This window comes from the organism of the source record quoted next, unplaced genomic scaffold (assembly GCF_019419815.1).
Source record: "Pyrus x bretschneideri cultivar Hongxiangsu unplaced genomic scaffold, Pyrus_bretschneideri_v1 Contig56, whole genome shotgun sequence".
In the NCBI taxonomy this organism is placed as follows: Eukaryota; Viridiplantae; Streptophyta; class Magnoliopsida; order Rosales; family Rosaceae; genus Pyrus; species Pyrus x bretschneideri.
Window position 1 is genome coordinate 905796 of NW_025999794.1, and position 24934 is coordinate 930729.

At 36.6% G+C, this 24934-nt stretch overlaps 1 protein-coding gene across 1 annotated transcript; it reads right to left on the reverse strand.

The window, feature by feature from the left end:
* Positions 1 to 17337: 17337 nt before the first annotated feature.
* On the reverse strand, positions 17338 to 21653 carry LOC103945246 (systemin receptor SR160-like). Its single transcript, XM_009355786.3, is given in 5 exon segments — positions 17338 to 18615; positions 18617 to 19279; positions 19281 to 19829; positions 19831 to 19851; positions 19853 to 21653. Coding segments are annotated over 5 exon segments (3582 nt in total). The 5' UTR covers positions 21167 to 21653; the 3' UTR covers positions 17338 to 17580.
* Positions 21654 to 24934: the final 3281 nt, after the last annotated feature.

The following is a 24934-nucleotide window of genomic DNA, read 5'->3' on the forward strand; positions in this document are numbered from 1 at the left end:
ATGGCTTCTATCTACACTTTTGAAGGAAAATGAGTGTCCATCAACCCAGCATTTCTCTTCCTCTCCTACCTCGATGGGCAATCACATTAGGTTCTCATATTCCTCTGATGAAGATGAACAAGGTCTTGGTCATGGTCCATACCGTAGGGATGCTCCTATTGAAGATGCCATTGCTACTGGATCTCTTGTCCGCTCACCTATCTCATCACAATCGAATGACTTTTAGGTTTATGGGGGAACACCTATAGGGGTTTAATATGCAAGTGTTGTGGGAGAGTTTCTTATCAGTTGATCTTGAACAATGTTACTGAAGTTGAAACTTATTTTTGCTTGGGCTTTTGATGTAATTAACCTTGCTACATTTGTTTTTGTTGTTGTTCCTTCATGCTACTTAGAACTTATGAGCTTAATTTGCTAAATATTTGTCTTATTTGGTATCGAGAATTGTACCTATTTTTAAATTCTTTTGGTGTTCTAAATTTGCATTGTCTCTTCATTGTTATTCCTTACCAATTTTTGCATTTATCTATTTATCACTTTCTTCCTTTGTCTTACCATGACAAAATGGGAGACAAAATCTCAACCAATTTAAAAATAGTAAAAATGCATCTTTTAAATTGTGTTTTGGAATATACACCTGTTGGTATCACTTGAGCTTACTATGTTGCTTTAATCTCATAACCCATGATGAATCTCACTTGTCTCTTGTCGACAAATGTATGTTTGCTGCAGGAGTTGTTACTTGTTATTCTCTTGTCACTTCATGATTTATTGAGTGTGGGTGATGTGTGAATTAGTTATAGGTTTGGGGTTATTTTGTCAAGGAAAGCCAAAGGGTTACTTGTTATTCTCTTGTCACTTCTTGTATCTAGTACCACATATGCTCATAGTTTAGAATTAGGGTGTAATGTTGATCTAGGATTTCTGCTGGAATTAAATTGTCAAGGCACCAGCCATCTTCACTACAAAATGGTTGAACCATACATTTGCATATGCATGTCAAGCTTATTTTTTCCAAAATCCTTTTGTCTAATGTAGTTGTCTAGTTAGAATTTTTGTTTGTTTTCCAATTGTCTAGGCACGCAAAATAAGACAACCCACATGGGCTATCTAACACCTTTTCCCGTGCGTGGATCTCTCAACCTTGATCTAGGAAGGTCTCTTTGGCTCATGACACGTGTCTCCTTGTTCCCCTTGTCTGAAACATCCATCTCTTCCATTATAAGGGTTTTCAAGGTTTCATTTGTTTCTTGGCTAGGTTATTGATAGTTCAAGAAAAAGAATGCATTTAGCCTAGAGCTACCTCTTAAGTTTCAAAACCGAAGCCCTAGCCACAAAACCATCTCGTGCACAAATACCCAATCATTGCATATTAGGGTTGCATTGTATTCATGATTTCGCATTATGTTCTTGGTCTAATCTTCAAAGTTTCATATCTTTCATAGACAAAGCATTTGGATTCATGTTAAGTTATTCATCAACTGTTTGACAGGAGAACCTGACTAGTCGTTGAATCCTCATTTCATAAGCACATCATAACATCATGTCATTTGATTGATCGTGTTGATATTGGTGCCACAAGGGGAAGAGCTTAGGAGGAGTTGCCACTTCGTGAAGACCGACGGAGTTCATCTCGTGTAAGGCAAAGTTGTACAAAGGTAAGGCTGCTCCATAGATAGGGATCTAGGAATTAAGCTTGTGTGGTCTTTGTAAGAACTTACCTTGTTTACACTAGTGGATTGGACTCAGTGGAGAGTCCCGGTTTTTTAACCTAGAGGTGGGGTTTTCCAGCCAAAAACTTCCTTGTGTTCAATACTTTGCAAAGTTACCTTTATGTCCAAATAATCAATGTTAGAGATAAACTTTGTAGGTTGTGCTGGTATTGACACTTTGTAAACTAAGTAAACCTAACTCAAGAACAAAGGCTAAAACAATAATTAGAGATCATTTGTCTTGCTTTAGCAATATTAGTTTACAACCTATACTCAGTTGACTAGTTCATCTAACTAGTTAGTACAGTTGCTTCTAAATTTTTATTGTAGGGTATTCCACCTGGTACTAATTTCATCTTTCATAACCCCGATTCCACATAGGCCCAATAACCTTCCGTAACCATCCACACCACGATCCACTTGACAAGCCCCAAGTATGTGACTTGGGCTTAGCATGGGCATCGATTAGCATGAGGAAGCTTGGCATGATGAATAGGCATGAGCATGCTGTGATATATGTGAATATCCAGATTAATTACCATAGCATGGCATGTTTGTAAATGTATTTCTTATCGATCCAGAACCTTGGCATGACAATTGGGACTTGAGACTTAGTTGGATTGTTGTGTGACATTTTTGGGCCCCAACACCATTATTGTATTAAAATAACTCATAGTGAGAGTTATTTTCTACTCCTATTAATTTAGATAATGAAAGAAAGTATTGTTGTTGCCCCGAAGATGTAGGGGCACTTACTGAACCTCATAAATATTGTGTTTTATTTACTTTATTCCACTACTCGCATATTCTCAAGTTCACAATATGTTGCTCTTTTTTATTTATTTTATAAAAATAAGATTGGGAGTGCATGCATGGGTTGCTTTTTATTGGCCAGGCTTTATGAACATACCCGAGTACCGAAGGATACATGTAACATAAGTTCAAGTGGCAGAAATAAAATAGAAATACTTGGTTTTGCCAACTGGATACACTTGGAATTGGACCGATCGTACGAGTTAACTATTAGCATTTGACCCAATGAAACTTATTGATGCTTGTATACTGTGCCATATGCAGCTGGCAAACAAATTGAAAAGAATTAATTCCACGAGCACGAGAGATTTTTAATATGCATTCGGAGTACAAATCGGTACTTTACATGGTAAAGTATAAATGTAGAAAGTATATTTTTAGTATTCTTTTATGTATTATAAATTAAAAAAATAAAGGTGTTTGTGGTAGTCGGAAAGAGATCCTCTTCGGATCTATACATTCGGACTCCAAGGATTAAATGATCAGGACCATTAAAAATTTGATCATACGACTAAAAATTATTATAGCTTTCAAAGGTTTTAACCAACTTCTCTACTTTTGGCCGTAAAATCAAATTTTGAAGGCCAGAATCATTTGATCCCTAAGCTCCGGATGTATACATCCGGAGAGAATCTCTTCCCGTGGTGGTCAAGAATGAAAACCGTATTTAAATGTATGAAAAACTCTCGAACTGCACAATTCACAAATAAAATACAAACAACTGATGGGAGAGCATCTTATTCTTAGAATTGTGTATGCGTACGTACATGTCTATATCATGGTACAATGTACGTTTTATGATTTCTGCAAATTGTCTGCAATTGTCTGTGTCTATATATTATGATATGCTAATTAATGATAACCATCCTTTAATCCACACATTTAATTATTAATACTAGCAACCAACAGATAACAATATAGGATTATCAACATCTTACATCGAATGTTTAGCCACCTTGATCAACATCAACATCTTTCTTCTTCCCATTGTATAAAGTCAAAATCTCTGCATGGGGTGATCCTTAAATGTATATTTTCATCTCTACCTAGCACGAGGTCTTTTGGGAGCTCACTGGCTTCGGGTTCCGTAGGAACTCCGAAGTTAAGCGAGAAAGGGGCTAGAGCAATCCCATGATGGGTGACTCACTGGGAAGTTGCTCGTGAGTTCCCAAAAACAAAACCGTGAGGGTGTGGTCAGGGTCCAAAGCGAACAATATCGTGCTACAATGGTGGAGTGGGCCAGCAAAGTGATTCGTCCCGGGCCGGGATGTGACAAATTGGTATCAGAGCCTAAACCTGGCCGCGTGTATGCTGACGAGGACTTCGAGCCCCTAAGGGGGGTGGATTGTGACATTCCACATCACCCAGGGGAGTGATCCTTATATGTATATTCCCATCTCTACCTAGCATGAGGCCTTTTGGGAGCTCACTGGCTTCGGGTTCCATGGGAACTCTGAAGTTAAGCGAGTAGCGCACGAGAGCATTCCCAGGAAGTGTTCCTACGGTAGAATCGGGCCCGAGAAGTGTTCCTGTCCGGACTGGAATGTGACACATTGCTTGCCAAAGTTTAGTTGTCAATGTATCAAATTAATAATAGGGAACACCTTGTTGGAAAAAAAATTTGTTCCATGGATGCATGCATGCATGCATGCTACTCTCCAACAGTAATTCACATTAACATTAACATTGGTATATCATAAAATATATATTATAAATTAATGAAATGAAGAGTATAACAATTGGAAGAACTACGAATTAAGAGAGAAAAGGAAGCTCATGTTTGTTGTTGACAATAGAGATTAGCAAATATATATATATATATATATATATATATATATAAATAAGAGGGAAATAATATAGATTTCCAAGTCTTGGTTTGGTTATACATGACTTTTTGATTTCTTGTTCTTTTCAGATGCATAAGAACTTCAGGATCGATCTTCAAGCTCTCATTTAAATGTATAGGAATTGAGGATCATCATCTTCAAGTTTTGACTTCACATATCACGTACTACTATGTTGTATTATTAGATATGTAATGTACGCTTTTAAAGTCAATCATTTGATAGCAAATTTGACAATATATCTTATAAATGTACAAGCGATTATCGTAAATTGTAGCCATATCCAGTGTTGACACACCTCAATCCGGAATGTCCACTAGGACGCCGAATCGAGCTGTGTTGACCGACACTTGGAAGGTGATGAAGCCATAAACTGTAGTGATGTGGAAAATGTGAATAAATTTAAACCTAAAAGTGCCTAAATACAAGAGTGCACTGTGAGCGGGAATGAACCCAATTCACAGGTGATGACAGAGTATAAGTACAGTACACTAAAATAGGATGAGAAATTATACCATCGAAAGTAACCGTCTACTGGAAGTTTTGCCAAGAATCCTCGTCGACACGAGAGCACAGCTACTAAACCTGGAAGGGTGAAAAAGAAGGGTGAGTGGGACTGAAAATAAGGTTTTCCAAGGCGAGCGTGCGGTGCGGAGGTGAACATACACGTGAAAGACTGGCCCTGGCCCTAGGCAAGCACTAACACCGGGGTGCATCAATGATGAACAAACTACATAAATATAAGCATGCCACAGTGATTAGATAGTTTTAATCAACATACTAACATTCATAGCCGTAGATATAATTATGGCATCAAAGATTATAAGCATACCTGTGCATCCCGTAAGATGTAGCATATTTCATAAATTTCATCATTTCGCTAATTCTTATAAACTTTAGTCTAATCCAGGCATACGTAAGAAATTCTTTTTCAAATGCATAAATGGAAACAATCAATCATATATATATACACTATAAAAAGGAAAAGACCCACTCACAGATCACAGATCATGATGTCGAGTCGAACCCACCTCATAGTATCGAGAGTCCTTGTGATCCATTTCGCCTCAAAACCATTTAGGTAAATATAACGTGCTAATGAACTTACGCGTTTTCGTACAAAGTACGGCTAATAAAGGAACTATCTTAAAATGGTCGAATTTTAGAAAATGGACAGTGAATTCGAAATCAGTGCGTCGAAATACGCTAAAGAGGTCCCCCGGCAATTTTTGTAAAAAGTCAATGGTCAACCCTAAAAAGTCAAAAATCTCGCCTCTAGGGCATTTTTCGTCAAATCACTCTTTTAAAATTTATAAAATCGTAAAATTAAGGACGGATCATCACAAGCGCTAAGGCTAAGGGGAAATCATTTCATTTCATAATCTCCATTTTTATCATTGTTTTTATTGTTGGTTGAAAAAGAAACTTAATATATATTCTTAATTAATTTTTTTTTGTTCAAAACTCTGCATGACAATTATTACAAGACGAGCATATAAAACAATTTGAGCGAGAGAACGATAAATAAACATAAGCACGTGAGCCTTACTAACTTGTACGTTAACCTTACTTGTCTTTAAGAAAAAAATATACTTCAAAAATAGCAACATGAGCTTGGTTCGTGATTGTTATTTAACAAAGAAAATGCATTAAACAAACACGGGCCTCGTTCAAGTTGAATAACGATACCCCGGGCCACCGGGAGACTACACCCCGCACCTTCAGGTCCATGTAGTTTTCCAGAAAAAAATAATGTTTGATAAACTAAATTTGTGATATGGCGTGATGTTAATAAAAAATAAGCATCTGAATCAAAATTTAACTCATAATTCAATTCCTAACAATTATGTTTTATGGTTTACAAAATTTGATCTTCCTAACATTATCCTTAAAAATAACTCCACATCTTTTTGTGTGTTTTTTTTAAGTGATTTTCACACACATTTTTTAACTTCTCATTCACGTCTTTTTGGGCACATTTGGGAAGTAATTTTAAACAATTGGAAGTGCTTTTATAGTAGATGTTTCTTAAATCGATCGTTAATAAAAAAAGCAAGTTAATCTTAAAGATAAAAAAAATAATAAATAAATAAAAAGCCACTTGAAGTGCTTCAACTACTTTTGGAAAAGCACATAACTAGTGTTTCTTGCATGAAGTACTTCAAGTGTTTTTGGAACTGATAGGAGCATATTTAGGCGACTTACTTAGCTTGTTTTCGTGCATCTATGTTGTTAATTCATAGTTATTTTAGTAGTTTAAGCCATTTTCGTGTGTTTTTAGGTTCATATGGCTAAGGAAGCAAAAAGATGCATTTTGGAGCATTTTGGAGCAAAATTGGGCTTGGAATGGATAGCATATGATTGGAGCCAAAGTGTTGGACGAATTTGAAGGCCTTGTATTCATTTTGGACATAAAACAAAGGGCCTAGCCCATTCTCTCTTAAACTAACCCCAAGGCCATGCATTTCCTTCCAATTCCAAAGCCCACAATCACTTCAAAAGCCATGTAAAGAACCATCCATTCCATCAAAAACAATCCATCAATTCACATGCAAAACCACCATTAACACACATGCACCCAAACAAAGCCAACCTAGCTAACCCTACATGCATTCTTTATGCAACTCTTCATCATTCCACCATTCATTCTTTATTCCACAAACAAGTCACATGCATTTCCACCTTCCTACTTCATCATTTCACCACATTCTCCCTCTTTAACTCATTTCATTATTCATTCACTTTGCATTCATTCAATTCCACCCCACATGCACCCTTTATTCTTCATCATTGCAACCATGGCACATTTACACCAACAAAACAACTCCCATGCCATGGCCTACTCATATTCCCATTTCCTTTCCAACATCTCACATGCATTTCCACCTTCCTACTTCATCATTTCACCACATTTTCCCTTTTATTTCCACATGCAATTCTTCATCATTGCAACCACAAACACCTTAAACAAATAGCCATATACATCTCCACTCCTTCTATAAATACCCTTGCATTCATTCATTCAAAAATCATCTCATTCACAACACAACAACACACCACAAACACATTCCTTTCTCCCTTAGAATCCAAAAACCATCTTCCATTTCCACCAATCCTCATCCATTTCCATAATTCCCCAACACTTCCATCCCCCCAACCAACCTATCCTTAAACCTTGTGCTACAACAACGAGGAAGAGAAGAGTGCCTAAACGTTCATACAATTCAAGTTTTGAGTTGTTGGAATGTTTAGGTGTTTCTTTGATTTCAAAGTTTCATTTTAATTCTCTTTGTTTTGTACGTATGAGAAATGGAAGAAAAGAGTGCTTAAACGTTCATACAATTCAAGTTTTGAGTTGTTGGAATGTTTAGGTGTTTCTTTGATTTCAAAGTTATGAGGAACTAAACCCCCTTTAGCTAGGGGGTGATTCGAAACTATGTTTATGTTTGTAATATGATTTGATTACTTTTAATTACGTTTCATAAGTTATGAATTCAATTTGTTTAACTGTTTGATTGATAACCTATTTATGTATGTTTATTAAAAATGAACGCTTAATTTTCATGCATGAATTTGACGCTAGAATATAAGTGAGTTTCACGTAATAGTTATGAACTTATATTCACAAGTAGTGGAGGTTGCTTATAAACAATCGCGTTAAACATATTCTTGGCATAAGTTTCATGCAATCATAGTAACGAATGCCTCGTCAACACTTATAGTTTTCATGATGCTTAATGATTCTTGCTTGTATCTCTATTATGCAATTCATGTAGGGAACTTGTGAGGAATGCTTTGGATTGTCGTATGCAATCATCCAATTCATTAACTTAAGGAAAACTTGACGGTTAATTTAAACGGACCTAATTAACCCGGGGCCTTGAGAATTCATGGTTTATTGAAAAGCAATTAGACATCGTTTTGTATGCAAGTATAACATATGTGGAGATGAACCCCTTAGCTAGCTTCCTATCCATTCATTTCCGTCAAATCCATATTTACAATTTGTTTTATTTCCAAGTTTCCATTTTTAGTTTAAAGTCGTCCAAATCCAATCCCCCTTTACTTTATTGTTCAATTTAGTTAGAAATCAATTTAGTTTGTGTTTTTAAAGCATTTTGAGTCTTTTGGTTTGTCTTAGTGTTTTAACGTTTAGTTTCACATTCTTTGAGTCTAGTTTAGTGTTTTATCTTGTTTTTAAGTTTTTGAGTCAGTTTCCAAGGTTTTAGCAATCCCTCCTAATCCCCGGTCCAGAACGATCCCTACTTATACTTATACTACAATTGACAAAAAGAGGGTTTAATTTGTGTGCGTATAATTTTCGCATCAGGAACCCTAAAATATTTTCTCTAAACACTTTCAGTCATTTAAAAGTACTTCTCAAACGAGCCATTTATTTATGGCAATCTAATTCAATAAATCAAATGGAATTAACGACAAGGATTAAACAGGCGTGTGTAAGAAGCAAAAAATGGTGTGTGAAAATCACTTTCATTTTTTTTTTCTTTCTTATTTTAGCTATACTTCATTACTCATTTTCAGGAGTAATACTACCATTATCATCTATTTGTACCATAATTTGTCTCATCTCTCAAATAGAGATTGGTCCACCAACATATATGAGTTTCGTCTCTATTAGAGAGATGATACAAATAAATGGTAAAAACAACATTTTTGCATTTTTAGTGTTTCACTTACCCAATTTTGTCAACTAAGTTGAGAAAAGCTTAATTTCGTTGACGTGGCTAGTACCTATTGGTCTTTCCACCTCATTATCAAATCACATTTGGGACATCTGAAACCATAGAAATCAACGTGACACGAAAAAAAGTTCAAAACCCCCACTAAAATTACCTAAGTTCTCTCATTGGCAACCGTTAAAGTCTCAATTTTCCCACGTGTCATTAAAACTTACAATTTTTTTTTTACTTATCCCTATACTCACTGTTGAAAAGACCATATAGCTCATGTCACGTTAGTGAAACTGTTGGAATCAAATGCGCACACCACTATATATCAAGAGATGCGCAAGCTCAACTACATGTAAAAGAATAACCAATTGTGAACAACCTTGGGCATGGTGGAGCATTGCCCAAAGGTTCTATTTACGCCTAAAATAATATTTTGGGCCGAGCTTAGACTTGTTCTAGGCCCAGTAACATTCATCTAGAATCATGGAATGGGCTGTCTAGTCAAGGTCGCCCGAGTCTTGCTGCTAGGAGGATTGGTTTAGATAAGGGTAAGGTAGTCGAACCCTAGTGCAACAAGGAGTCTTAAAGCTGAAGATGTTTAGAATTAGTGGATGAATTTGTTAAGGAGCTTGGTTCAAAGTCCTGTAGGGGTTAGGATTGGTCGAAACTTGATCGGATTGGGTTGAGGAGTTCTAATCGGAGTACATTTCTAGTTTGGCCATGAGGGGGGTTCGCTACTATAAATAGAGAAGGGAGTGCATCATTCTATTGAAGTTCCTTTCGAGTGCAAATATAAGGATAATATAGCGGCACAAGTAAGGATGTCGAACCACAGGGACTGAGAAACAACTTAGTAAAACCTTTGACTCTTACAAATTAGCATTAGTTAAAGACTCATATGACTTAAAATGGAGGGTTTGAGTAATTTTGGAAAACAAATAAAACAGAAAGACAAGGGAAAAATTAGAACTATCTAAAAACAAACATAAGACATGGAATAGGTTAAAAACGTTTTTAGCACATAAATCTGACTTCAATTAAACAAAGGCCTTCCTCTAAACATTCCTGAATCAGTGATATGATCTTTTAACTTATCCCTTTCAAATGCACAACTAAGACATTCACATATCTAGCATGGCATATAACTAGATTGTATGAATCTTCTCTTACTTTGCATGTTAGATGCATGGCATATACATAAAACTTATATTTGTAGGTGCAACCTAGCATGGCATATACTCATATTTAGCACCTAGAAACTCATTAAGAATGAAGAGGATTATGAACATCACATGAACCCTAGAACATGGCATTTATCCTAGAACTTCATGGAATTAATTTACATGATTAGTTCTGAACCTAACCACATGTTGCTAATGAATGAAAGAAGATATGGCAGTCATCCTTATCATTCTCAACAGAAAGAAAACATAAACAAGGTAGCTAAGCTTGAAAATATGTGCTTGAAATGATTGATACAGAAAACTGATTCTAACTTGCAAATGAAATTGATAAACTAAAACCACATCATAACATTAACTCAATCATGTTTAGGGCTTCAAAGCAGCCTTAAGTATCCATAAAATAAATTAAAAACATAACAAAATACATAAAAAGTTAGGAAAGCTAGAACCTATAAACTGCTCAAGGCTGAAGACTCCTGCTCTCTCCAGATTTTCCTCTCTTTTTTCCTCATGTAGTGTATTTGTCTCCTATTAAAAGGCTTAGGACTTATCTAACATCTGACACATTTACATCCTTGAATTGACTCTCATTTATAACTCATAACAACCAGCTATTAGTATTGGAGTAACTAAAAACTAGCTGTTATCAAAATTTGTAACTGAACAGCTCCACTTTATTCTATTATAACTTCTTATCGAAACATCCAAATCACAAGTTGTAAAGACCATCAGAAAGAACACTTCAAGAGGTGTGTGAGAAGTAAAATGGGGTGTGTGGATAACACACCCCTTGTTGAATAGGATATGGGTGAGCTACAACTTCTTGAAAATGAACTTCCTTCCCTTGTTAGGTTTCTCCTTCTTAGCTTTCGCACTCTATTTCCCAACTATAAGTGACATCATCCTCATAGTCTACGTATACAGGTTCAATTTGAGCAATGTGTCAAGATTTTTAAATTGTTCTTCTTCATTGAAGCCCTTTTTGGCATCCATCTAAGGCAAATTATGAGTGCTCAAACAACAAGCATCTTCGTTGGAAAAGAATTTGACTGCTTTCTTTATGCACTTAAAGAAATTTTGCGCTAGGGGTGAGGGCTTCTCTCTCCCGAAATTGTACACATTTTGTACCATTCATGAGACTTCTATTATTTTACGTAATAATTAAACATGTTCCCACACACTTTTGCTAAATGTTATCTACTCAAATAGTTGATCTTATTAGAGTAAAATACTTAGAACTTTTCATTCTTCACTTCATTATCGCAGAATAAGATTTAAGACAATCTTTCCAAAGTAAACGAACTCAGAGTTAAATACCGGAGTTAAACATGAATAAGCATTGAGGCCTGAGTTCTGTTTTCCCTTGACAACATTGAAGTAAAAAATGTCACCTCCCAAACTCATCGTTCATAAAGATTTTCACCATGATGGTCGGAATACCACCCTATTCCGACTCAAGGTCTAAGACCTAGGGAAAATCTTGTACTCCGAGACTTATGATGCATTGATTAGATTAAGGATGAGAAAGTGATTAACTTTGTCAAAAATTACTTCCAGATCTCAATGTCAATCCGACATGTTTCGATTGCCTTGTTGGCTAAGTAGTAATTGCTAACACTTATAGAAGATTAATTCAAGTGTTTGAGACAAATTTTTTCTTCGGGCATGACTTTGTATTCATTTGTTTGTTCACCATGCTTCATTCTAGGTTGTGGATTTTAATGATTGTAATGTGTCACCACGAAAAGCTTCTTTCCTTGTCCGAATTGTGTGTTCGTTGTATTGAACCTTAAACAAAAGTTTCATAAGGAACTTGGTTGCTTGCACGTGAGTTGAAAACACCTTTAAAATCCTTTTTTAGACCGTATATGCATTGTACCTGAGTCATTCCGATCAGATTATTCATAGCTAACTTATCTAAAGAATTTTCGTGTATCAGAGCTCATTTGGAATAAAATTCCACCATGATGATTTCTAAGTTTGATACCTCCTTGGGACATGTTTTAGGCACGAGATCGTCGCAAAACGTACTTGACTTAGTACGCTGGTCCATAATAGAAATAATTGTACTCAGGGGCGAACTTCAGAATCACCACTCGGCTAATTTTTGGTTTGCCCCTTCGATTATTCCCTTGAAGGCCTAAGCCCAGGTTTGAATGTTATAACCTACAACCCTTAGGTTGAATAAACTTTTTGAAAGCCGGATGGTGCACTAGAAGCTTTCGAACAATAGGGCCATGTCCAAATGTTCATAGTTCGCCTTATGTAATTGCTTTTTAGTACGGCTAGAGTCTCTCAAGCTACTAACCGGATCACAATATGGACTATAAGAGACTACTCTAACTCTAATACCTTGAATTTTTAGACTTGTACTTTTGCAAAGTTTCAAAGCTGTGTGATATTTGGGATATCGGGAGATTCCTTGTACTGCAAAAAAGAAAAAGAAAATAACGAACAAACAAAAGTCAAGCGACAATCAAACTAAACTCTTATTATAAAAGATGGGGTTTGATGGGGGGTTGTGATTGAATTTAGATCGGACTGCCTACATATCTCTGGGTTTGGAGAATCAAATCACTGATGTAGTTCTAAGAAAGATGATACAATGTGTTTTACATCAATGTTCATCTTTGACGAATTATCCCAAAGATATTATTTGATTAATAATATTTTTGAATTATTTCTTAGAATCATTAATTGGATTTGATTGTGATTCTTTACTTGATTGAGTTGGTCTTCAATAAGAGAAACTTAAATATAATGATTAGTTATTAATCTTATCTTTAATACCCTTATCTTGTATCCTTCCATGATAATGGAGCTTTGAGAAGTCATAGTTAACAATTCAGGTCCCAATAAAACCGACGCATATACAGGTCCACTTGCAGGTGCAAAAGCAGCGGAGCCACCAACAAAGCGAAAGTGAAACTTGTTGAAAGTTGTATTGCACTTGAAACAAATTTGGGTCTTGTCAATTTAATAAACACATTCTCATCTCTTGCAAGTTAAAGACCACACGTCAAACTGCATAATTTTTCGATTATTTTTTACTCGACAGGGTGGTGGGGGCATGGGGCTCTGTTCCAAGTCAAGATCTCACATAACAAGTTGATAATGTTGATCAAAGCACCAATTAATTGTTTGATTTGTTAGTTTCTAGGGGTGGTAGGGTTTTCAACGAAGCATAAAATAGAGAAGCACGTGTTCCCAGCTGGAAGCGAAAATTATAATCTTCTGGACCGTGAGCACGTGTGGTGCACCATTGCACATTGTCGACAAAAAAGAGACAAATTTTAATTGTTTTATGTATTAAAATTGGTTTTTGGAAAAGGCAAGGAAGGAAACGTTGAATCCAATTCCAAGCGTCGAGTCTGTCGACACTTAGTTATGGGCAATGGTCCACACACAGATGTGAATGGTGAAAGGAAGAGCTTCTGTTCTGCACAAACAGTCTTCAAATTCAAGTGAAATTAAATGGTCCAGAACCACAGATCATGCAATGAAGGATCGTTTTTGGCATTCTATGTTTTTAGATCTGACCATTTCCATTAGACCTGGCATTCGTGTCGTGTTTCTCGTGTTCGTGTCGTTTTCGTGTCATACCCGATAGCTTAACGGGTCGTGTCGTGTAATACCTGTTAAAGTAAACGGGTAATATGACCCGACCCGAAATCAACCCGTTAATATTTTCAGGTAATATGACCCGACCCGTTACCCGTTAAGAAAAATATATTTTAAATCAATAAAAATGAAAATGAAAAACATAATTTGACCCAAAAAAATATAAAACACAATACTAAATTAGTATATGCATACTAAATTTCGGAGTTGACCCCTTAATGAAAGTTGTAAAGCTTTTCATTACGAGTGATTACATTTTTCACATTTCTACAATAATTATTATTAATTTTATTAATTTTTCACTCAAATAAATAACATTATTCATGAGATTTTGAGGGTTTTAAAAATCTAAACAACCATGTAACTTTGCTAATGGAACTCATAGCTTACATGTTATTCCTTTTACAAAATCCTCAATTTTCATAAATCATCATGACATAAGATTTTGTGGTATATATCCACTTCTGTAAATATTTTAAATTGACGATCAAATTAGTTCATTGTATTCATATAGGATCAAGGAGTGTAACTGTAAAAAAATCATCAAAATCAGAGTTAAAAGAACCGTTAAATCGTGATTTTTCGTTTATAACCGCCGAAACGTTTTGTCTCGTTACTTGATCTCTGAATGTTTGTTTTTTTCAATTTTTAGTGTATGAGATCTTGAAGCATATATAAACAAGTTTGACGGTTGGATAGTTGACATTAGTTTTGTAGGATGTGTATCCCATCAAAACGATAGATTCATTAATACTAGAGAGTTTATTTATATTTTCATCAAGTATAACATAAGATTTTGTGGTATCCACTAGTGTAAATATTTTAAATTGAAGATCGAATTCATTCATTGTATTCTTATAGGGTCAAGGAGTGTAGCTGTAAAAAATCATCAAAATCAGAGTTAAAATTACCGTTAAATCGTGATTTTTCGTTTATAGCCGTTGAAAAGTTTTGTCTCGTTACTTGATCTCTAAATGTTTGTTCTTTGCAATTTTTGGCGTATGCGATCTCGAAGCATATATAAATAAGTTTGACGGCTGGATCGTTGAAATTAGTTTTGTAGGATGCGTATCCCATCAAAACGATAGATTAACTAACATTTAAGAGTTTATTTATATTTTCATCAAGTATAACATAAGATTTTGTGGTATCCACTAGTGTAAATATTTTAAATTGAAGATCGAATTCATTCATTGTATTCATATAGGGTCAAGAAGTGTAGCTGTAAAAAATCATCAAAATCGAAGTTAAAATAACCGTTAAATCGTGATTTTTCGTTTATAACCGTTGAAAAGTTTTGTCTCTTTACTTGATCTCTGAATGTTTGTTTTTTGCAATTTTTGGCGTATGCGATCTCGAAGCATATATAAACAAGTTTGACGGTTGGATCGTTGAAATTAGTTTCGTAGGATGCATATCCCATCAAAACGATAGATTCACTAACACTTAAAGAGTTTATTTATATTTTCATCAAGTATAACATGAGATTTTGTGGTATCCACTAGTGTAAATATTTTAAATTGAAGATCGAATTCATTCATTGTATTCATATAGGGTCAAGGAGTGTAACTGTAAAAAATCATCAAAATCGGAGTTAAAATAACCGTTAAATCGTGATTTTTCATTTATAACTATCGAAAAGTTTTGTCTCATTACTTGATCTCTGAATGTTTGTTTTTTTTCAATTTTTAGTGTATGAGATCTTGAAGCATATATAAATAAGTTTGACGGTTGGATAGTTGACATTAGTTTTGTAGGATGCGTATCCCATCAAAACGATAGATTCACTAACACTAAAGAGTTTATTTATATTTTCATCAAGTATAACATAAGATTTTGTGATATCCACTAGTGTAAATATTTTAAATTGAAGATCGAATTCATTCATTGTATTCTTATAGGGTCAAGGAGTGTAGCTGTAAAAAATCATCAAAATTAGAGTTAAAATAACCGTTAAATCGTGATTTTTCGTTTATAACCGTTGAAAAGTTTTGTCTCATTTCTTGATTTCTGAATTTTTTTTTTTGCAAATTTTGGCGTATGCAATCTCGAAGCATACATAAATAAGTTTGACGGTTGGATCATTGAAATTTGTTTCATAGGATGCGTATCCCATCAAAACGATGCATTAACTAACACTTAGAGTTTCTTTGGGTTAAATATTAGGCGGGAAATGGATGGATATAGGCTGCAAAATTTCCCAAACATTAGGCGGAAAATGGATGAAACTTTTGAAATATTAGGCGGGAAATTAATTATTATAATTTTTTTATGTGTTTGGTATTTTTATATTACTTGATATTTTTATTTTTAATGTGTTTTATGATTTTTAATCTCAATCTTTGCCTATAATATACTATAAAAATAAATAAATAAATAAAACTTAAAATTTAAAGTTTATATAGAATAATAATTAATAAACAATATATACATATTCATTATATCTATTGCATTTTATAGTAGGTTTTTTTTAGTAGTTTAAAAAATTAAAATCATCAAAATAGCATTTTTCTTATCGTGTCGAAACAAATTACCCGCGTGTCACTCTCGTGTAAACCTGTTAAGGACCCGTTATTAACGGGTTATTATCGTGTGACCCGATTAGTTATCGTGTTGACCCGAAACCCGTTATTTTCGTGTCGTTTACGTGTCGTGTTAACGGGTCGTGTAAAAAATTGTCAGGTCTAATTTCCATTGGTACGTTCATTTTTATTCAATATTACGTACCAAACGCAGCAAGTGGTACTAACAATAAATGGTTAATGTTGAAATTATAAAATTTAATAGTTGAAGAAATCAAAATTAGCTGCTAAACGTTATTAACATTGAGGGATGAAGCATTAAAGTCACACTCTAATATGTGCCACATGTTTAAGTTTGATTGTTTTTTCTTCTTCCTCATTTTGGACTTAAATTACCAATCTACTCTCTAAAATACTAGTCTACTCTTGAAAGCATACCTTATGCATATCACATTACTTAAATTGAAGAAAAATTGAATATAATAGTTTTGAATTTTTTTTATTTTTTTTATTTTTAACAAACGATATATCTATACTAAAAGAGAGGGGATGGACTTAGTCTCACACTAAACTAGCAATAGCGTGGTTCAAATTTGCCTTTAATGAGAATCGAACTTAAAACCTCTCATTTACAAGTGAAAAAAAAGACTACTAGACTGTAACACTAAGTGAAAATAGATTTAAATCGTAAAGTGGGTAAATTGGCAAGTGTTAAAGGACTATTATAAAACTTAATTTTGACACGAGCTCGATTAATAATAAAGATAGTACTATCCACATATAATTTTCACTTCTTAATTCTCAATGTACGGCCAAATGAATTAGGGACAATAGTTTGTGGCCTAAAATTATAGGCATGGATTTGGAGGAGGATTTTCTCTCCTATCTAAATTTATTCACAATAAGTCCTGGGAAGCAAATTTAAGCAAAAGCAGCATGACAACTGAACGAATCAACAACTGCAGCTGTTTATGTACACATTTATAACAAGAAGTTAAAACAACGAGCACCCTTATCTCTCTCTCTCTCTCTCTCTCTATTGTATAAATAACAACATTGCAATTACATACATACATTAAATGGCAGAGAAAAGGCAGCAGCTCCATCCAATTCCAATGCACTTTCAACTTGTAAACAAGAGGGAAACGAAATTGGGATTTCTCTTGAAAAATCGGCTGTTTTCCTTTTCCGGCCTACTGCTTGCTTTCTGGGACTTCTTTTATGCTCATCTCTACCATTTCAACCACGCCAAAACCTCCGACCTCGGTGGCTATGGTTGATTGGGAGTCCATCCCAGACCCTGCTTGAATTTCCTTGAACATTGCCATCACTTCGATCATTGTTGGACGCCGCCATGGCCTATCGTCCAAACAAGCACAAGCTACCTTCAAGTGCTGTAAAAGCTCAATTTCAAGGCTCACGTCCTCTTTCATGAGCTCCGGATCAAAAACATCACTTATTTTCAATTTAGCGTGTTGTTTTACCCAACCCACGAGATTATTGTCGCCAAAATCTGCTGAATCTGTAGGACGTTTTCCTGTTAGCAGCTCAAGCAATACTACTCCATAACTATAAACATCGCCTTTCGTGGAGCACCTAAAGCTCTGGTAGTATTCAGGAGGGACATAACCAGGGGTGCCTGCAAGAGTGCTCACACTCAAATGGGTGTCCATTGTACTCATAAGCCTTGCCATTCCAAAATCGGAGACTCTGGCTTCCAAATTTTCATCAACCAGCACGTTGCTCGATTTCATATCCCTGTGAATGATGTGTGGGACACAATTGTGGTGAAGAAAGGCCAGTCCCCTCGCGGACCCAATGGCAATCTTCCTCCTTGCAGCCCAGTTTAACTTGATGCCAGCTTTCTTCGGTTCATGTAAAACATCATCTAAGCTTCCATATTTCATGTACTCATAAACCAAAAGCCGTTCTTCTCCTACTTTGCAGTATCCAAGGAGGGGTACAAGGTTCCCGTGCTTGATCTTCCCTATTGTTTCCATTTCAGCAGTGAATTCACGATCACCCTGTCCGCTGATATGTATTAGTTTCTTTATGGCTACAGTGCTGCCATCTTTCAACTGGGCCTTGTATACATCACCAAAACCACCCGAGCCAATAAGGCTGTCATCATGGAAACCATTGGTGGCCTTGAGAAGATCTGCAAAAGTGAGCTTTTGAAGGGGCTTCTCAAATGTCGAAAGGTTGATGCTTAATGCTTCCCGGGCACCAGGTTAGCTTCCAGCCATTGGCAGTTCCTGATTGGTTACAACTGTCAATATAAACATCAAGGGCTGTTTCCTTCTTTTTTCGCCTTTTCTTGGTTTCAATGGCAACAATAAGCAAACCAAAGATGCAGAAAAGTGCGATGAGTAACCCCGTTGCCACACTGCCTGCCAGGGATGCTTGTCGTCGATGGGACTTTTGATGTGTATTTGCAATTGGCCCCAAAGCCCCCCCACACGAAGCCAATGGATAGCCACAGAGGCGAGAATTGTTGGCGAAACTGTTGGCAGGGAACGTCAAAAACTGACCCGACTCTGGAATCATTCCAGACAAAAGGTTGTTTGAAAGATCAATCTCCATCAGCAAGGTAAGGCCACTCAGAGCCGGTGGAATAGTCCCCACGAGGCTATTGCTAGAGAGATCAAGAATGTTAAGCCCGGTCAATTTTCCAAGCTCTTGAGGGATTGACCCAGATATATTGTTATCGCCCAAATTCAAAATATAGAGATAGTGCATGCTCCCAATCTCTTTGGGAATGCTACCGGACAAGGAGTTATGCGAAAGGTCAAGGAAAATCATAGAAACGTTATGGTTAAACGTTAGTTGGAGATTACCACTGTATACTCTAGTGAAGTTGCAGGGATTTCTTGTCGAAATCCTGTTCAGCTGCCTGAGTTCTGATCCCCGCAAACTCGAGCAAATTTCCTGCTCCATGGCACTCCTTGCTACCATCATTCTTGATATAAACATACGTTTTGGAAGCAACAAAATTCACTGCAATGTTTCCGGATTGCTTGAAAAGCGCAGGAGGGATTGTGCCATTCAACATGTTGGTATTGAGATCCAACCATATCAAGCTCTTACAGTCACCGAGCTCTGGGGGAATACTACCAGAGAATGAGTTGTTACTGAGCTTGAGTATTGCTAGATTTGGAAGCTTCCCAATCCACCCGGGAACCTCACCACTCAACTTGTTGTTTGCCAATGAAATCCAATTCAAATTGGTGCAGTTGCTTAGACCGATGGGAATCGACCCTGTGAGCTCGTTGAAGTCCAGAATGAGATTCTCAAGCGACCCAAGGTACATCAGCTCCTGTGGGATTTCCCCACTCAGCTGGTTCAACCAAATGATCAAATCGCAAAGCTTGGACAATGACCCCAAGCTCGAAGGGATGTTGCCCTTGAGGTAATTGAAGCTCAAATCAAGAGAAACAAGCTGTAGAACAGTTACTCAGAGACGGCAGGAATCGTGCCGGTAAACAGATTGTTCTGAAGGTACAGCTCCTTCCAGCTGTTGCCAGGATCCCCGCACAGCCCAGCTGGGATTGACCCAGAAAAGTTGTTTGAGCTGAGATCCAAACTCTCCAATGTGGCGAGCTTAGACAGAGAATCGGGCAGAGTACCATAGAAATTGTTGAAAGAAAGCGACACAGCCTTTAAGTTGGCGAGCTTCATCAAAATCTCAACGGGCAACTCACTGGAAAAGTTATTGCCGGATATGTCCAGCGACTCCAACAAAGAACAAGAGCTCAATGCATCAGGAACCGACCCCGAAAGGCTATTTGCCGACAGATCGAGCTCCACAAGCTCTGCACACGAATCCATTAAGCTCGTAGGAATTATACCTTGAAACCCATTCCCTCCAAGGGACAGGAACTTCAAACTGTTGGTGGGCATGACTGGAATCGGACCGTTGAAGTGGTTCATCGAGAGGTTCAAGAAAGTGAGCTGCTTGCAGGAGGAGATAGCGCGGCCAACGTCGCCAGAAAACTTGTTGCCAGAGATGTCAAGGTGGTCCAAAGCCGAGCAATCGCCGAAAGAAGGAAGAGAAATGGAGAAGTTGTTGGAGGACAAGTCCAAGTGCTCCAGCTTGCTGCAGGTGGAGACAACGCTCATATCGCCGGAGATTTTGTTCCCTTTTAAAACCAACCTCTGCAAGTTACCGCAACCGTCGGATAAGATCCAAGGGACGACGTTGGGGCCTGTAATATTGTTGTAAGAAAGATCGAGAACCTGGAGGGTGCGTAGGGGGAAGGCAGATGAGGAGGGTATGGTGGAGAAATCGAGAGAGTTTGAGGAGAGGTTGAGGAAGGTCAAGGCGGAGCAAGCGGCGGCGAAGTTGGGGACGTCGGAAAGAGGGCCGGAGAGGGAGTTGTGAGCCAGATCTAAGGAGGTGAGGAGAGGGCTGCACTTGGATCCGGGAGGGAAGTGGAGGGAGATGGAGCCGGAGAGAGAAACAGATTTGAGAGAGAGAGATTCAAGGGAGTCAAGGGCCATGAGGAAGTTGGAAACAACGGTCAGATTTGTGGCGAGAGAGACGGAGGAGAGGTCTATGGAGGAAATCCTTGTTCCATTGCAGAAAATACCAGAAAAGGAACATGGGTTTTGGTTGGGGAGCCAGTTGGGGAGGAGTGTCGGGATTGGAAGGGAGGATTTGAAGCTGAGGAGTTGCTGGGCGTCTGTGTAAGAAGAGGAGGATGTGGGTGGCGGAGGAAGGAGGAGGAGGACGACGAAGAAGGGGAAGGGGAAGTGAGAAATGGACTTGTGGGGTTTCATAGTTTGAGTTTTGGGGTGATCGTGAAAGAAGGGGTATGGTTTTAGGTTCTGAGTTCTGCCATAAGAGAGCGCAGAAGCTACAGCTGCTGGTTTAGAGAGAGAGAGAGAGTTAAAAGTCGGAGTGGGGAATGTAAGAAGGGGTATTTATCAAGTGGATGGAGTGGACACACACAGCCACAGGGGTTGCTCGCATGCCATGTGACTCTCTCTCTCCCCTCCCCCCTCTCTCTCTTCTTTCTCTCTCCTTCTCTGGCTCAGAAGAGGAAAGGTATTCTGGTTGGCTGCTTGTCTGAATTTACAGTTTCTCTCTCTACAAAATCACTTTTAAATCCTAACTACTGCTTTCGTAATCAATCATTCTTTTGAGGGTAACTCTCGGTTTATTTATTTATTTCTTCCGAAATTTTTGCTTCTTTGTTTTCTGTACAGAGGGAGCGAGGAGAGAGGGAGAGGGAGAGGGAGAGAGAGAGAGAGGGAAGAGGTTTCGTTTCCTTGAACGCGGGTGAGTTTAGTGAGGGTGTTTAGGAGATCAAGAATGGATTAAGAAATGTTAATTAAAAAAAAGATAATCCTGATCTCTCCTAAAATAATTAAGTACAATTATGGGACTATTATCACACTCTCCTCGTCCCTTTCGTGCTTTATGGCTTTCTGCGTACGTGAGGAATTCAGATGAGAGTAAACCATAGATATCCATATAATAATATCTTTCACTGTCAATTTATCAAGATTCCATCCCTTTATTTATTGGGTGTTTTTGATAAAGAATATGTTTTTATCTCTACTAATTAATGAAATATTTTTTGTCAATCAAAAAACATAATCTCCTATCACACAAAAAAAATGATGAACAATAATGTAATTTCATAGATCCAAATTTTACTATTTTTTATTAAAGCCTCACTTACAGATAATGTTAAAAAATTTATAATATTTAAAATTAAAATTAAAAAAATAAAAATAGAAAACTAAAAACAAAAATCTCTCACTCCCCCCCCCACCCCACATTCTCTCTGTCTCTCCCTTTCTCCTTCTTATTTCCTAAAAAATGTGTTCATACACATAAAGTATGTAGGTAAATGCTAGTATATTTTTAAGAAAATTTTGATTCAGGTTAACTAAAATCTTATACTTAAATTTATTAATTAGGAAACATAAGAACAAAAATTAGTAAACCCTACCTAAAAATCATGTGAAGATTATACCAAGTAAAATTTTTATTTTTATTTTCAAATTTGAGTTGAGCTCATTAGATTTTTTTTTCTTTTTTCAAAATAAAATTTTTTATTTTAAAATATTGGTACCCCTTTTGATTTTAATAAACGATATGGGCTAAAATAATGTGATTCAAATTCACCTTTGACGAGAACTTGAACCTAAGACATCTCATTTATAAATTTTTATTTTCAAATATTGGTGCGTTTTAGATTAAAATAAGGATACATTTATTAAATATTGTATATAAATAAAAAAAAGTGAATAGATTTTACAATTTTTTTTAACTTTGAGGAGAATTTATTTATAAACAAGAAACATACAATATGTCAAGGGGAACATAAAATCAAACATGACATTAATGAATTCATAAAAACAAGTCAAAACCTCTTTTAGCAAAACCTTTTTCAGATTCCTGTATCTTGCAGAACACGCATGGTCAAGCTCAACGAAGTCATTCGAACTTCGCCCACTGCTCTAGAACATAATGATGCTGCTCTGTTAATTCAACTCCACTCGAAGTTGTTGAGTCCATGATCGGGCTTCTGATGTTTTTGTATTCCAATCCGCCTAACTCTGGCCTTGGAAAATCATGGTCTTTCAATTTTCCCTAACTATATATCTGAAAGGATCTTGTTCCTCTTGAGGACAAATAGTTATCCAAAAATCATATCTTTTGGAGTAAGTTGGAATACATATCGTTTATTCTTCTATCTTCACAGTGCTGAAATTGTTTTGTAAAGTAAACAACATGTTTTGAATTCAGACATGTTGTCTCGAGACCCGTGTCATAAGGTCGCAATGATGAAAAGAGTTGTGTGTGCACATTTTGCAAAGGGCAGCCATTTGTATCTTCAAGTGGCTTCGTTCTTCAAACACACAAATCTCTAGGAGAAACTCTTCAAATTCAAAGGTGATATCTATTGGTACCTTACCTTTAAATATCTCCATTACAATTGTGATTTTTCAAACCAACTTCACTTCTAGACTTCAACTTACTTCGCTTCTAGACTTCAACTTACGCCATGAAGCAATCTTCTTCTGTATCATGACCTACTTTCTAAACCCAATTTTCTTTTTTTCGCTTTCGATGATTAGAATTACCAACCAAGAAACCTGCTTTAACCATATCTGTCTCTGTAAAGCAAAATTAGCCAAGACAAAGATAAACCATAATCTTATAATAGCCTCCCTTGCTTCTTACAGCATGTTCCATAACATTCATCCCTCACCCTCCCATACACCACATCCTCCTCTTAGTCTTTGCATATGGTTTCAACTTCAAGAGGAAGTTGAGATTCTTGAGTGGTTTCTTTTCAATTAGAGCCCTCTTCACCTTTTCTCATGATAGTTTTTGGCGACGATTGACCTCATCAAAGTTGATGATCCTTGTCAAATCTACTTTTGAGGGCTTGTCTCCAAAAATAGTTGTACCTTTTTTGTCCTGTTCGTTGGACTTTGATAATAAACATGTATTTGTACGAAACTTTTTATCCCTTGCTTCCTTGTTCATGGAATAAATTTAATCCGATAAATATTTCCAAAGTAAATGAACTTTTAGAGAAATGAGTAACGGAGCAAAACACAAGTAAGCTCATAGGCCTAGGACAGAGCTCGAAGCCCCCTCGGTGATGTTGATTAGAAAAAATGTGACCTCCTAAAATTAGTATCATAAAGATTTACGTTGCGATAATCTTAGTACCATCTTATTCCAATATTAGGTCTAAACCTATAGAAAACCTTTTTCTCCGTACTAGCTAATGAACGTCACCGAGTTGAAATATTTACTTGCAATAAAGGGTGAGAAACTCTTGAATTGTACTTGCAACAAGTTGAAATATTTTCATCTCCCTCCCTTGCCTCACTTCAAAATCACGGGTTTTGATACTTACAACATGATGCCAAGAAAGGATTTCCTTCTTAGTGTTGGAAATGTGCCCTAAAACCAATCATATGATGATACTTTATGGACATTTCACATGTTAAACTAATCTAGTTTAATATTAAGGGCAAACATTATTGTTTGAGCCGTCTCATATAAATGTTATATGCTTAAACGATAAGTCCAAGGAATATGTGATTGGAAGAATGCGATCTAAAGAAGTTAGATTCATGAGACCATTCTTTCGTTGACACATCCTAAACGTTCCTAATCATAGGATTGTCAATTGGGCATTGACAGTCCGTTAAGATCAGTACGTGCTATGTCTTCTCTCAGGGAGAGTGACTAGTCTCGAGTCATTGGTGTGTGTGACATCAAGACAAGTACGTAGGTGCTCAATAGAGAATGAGTTCACTGAACACGATCAACGAAGAGTTCTCATATTCATGTCACATGAGAACTCATGGTTGGGATAATGCAAATTAGTCTTTTGACCTGAGGCATCACAGTTGTCTTGTGGTTAGGTCCTTAATCTTTGATTATGTCAAAGTCACTCCATCAGGAGGGTGTCCATGGCATCGTTGGGGTTAAGCCACTTAGCCATGGAGGCAAGTGAATGCGCAACAAGGGATCTCTAACCTTCAAACTGTTTGAGGGAGAATATTCTATGA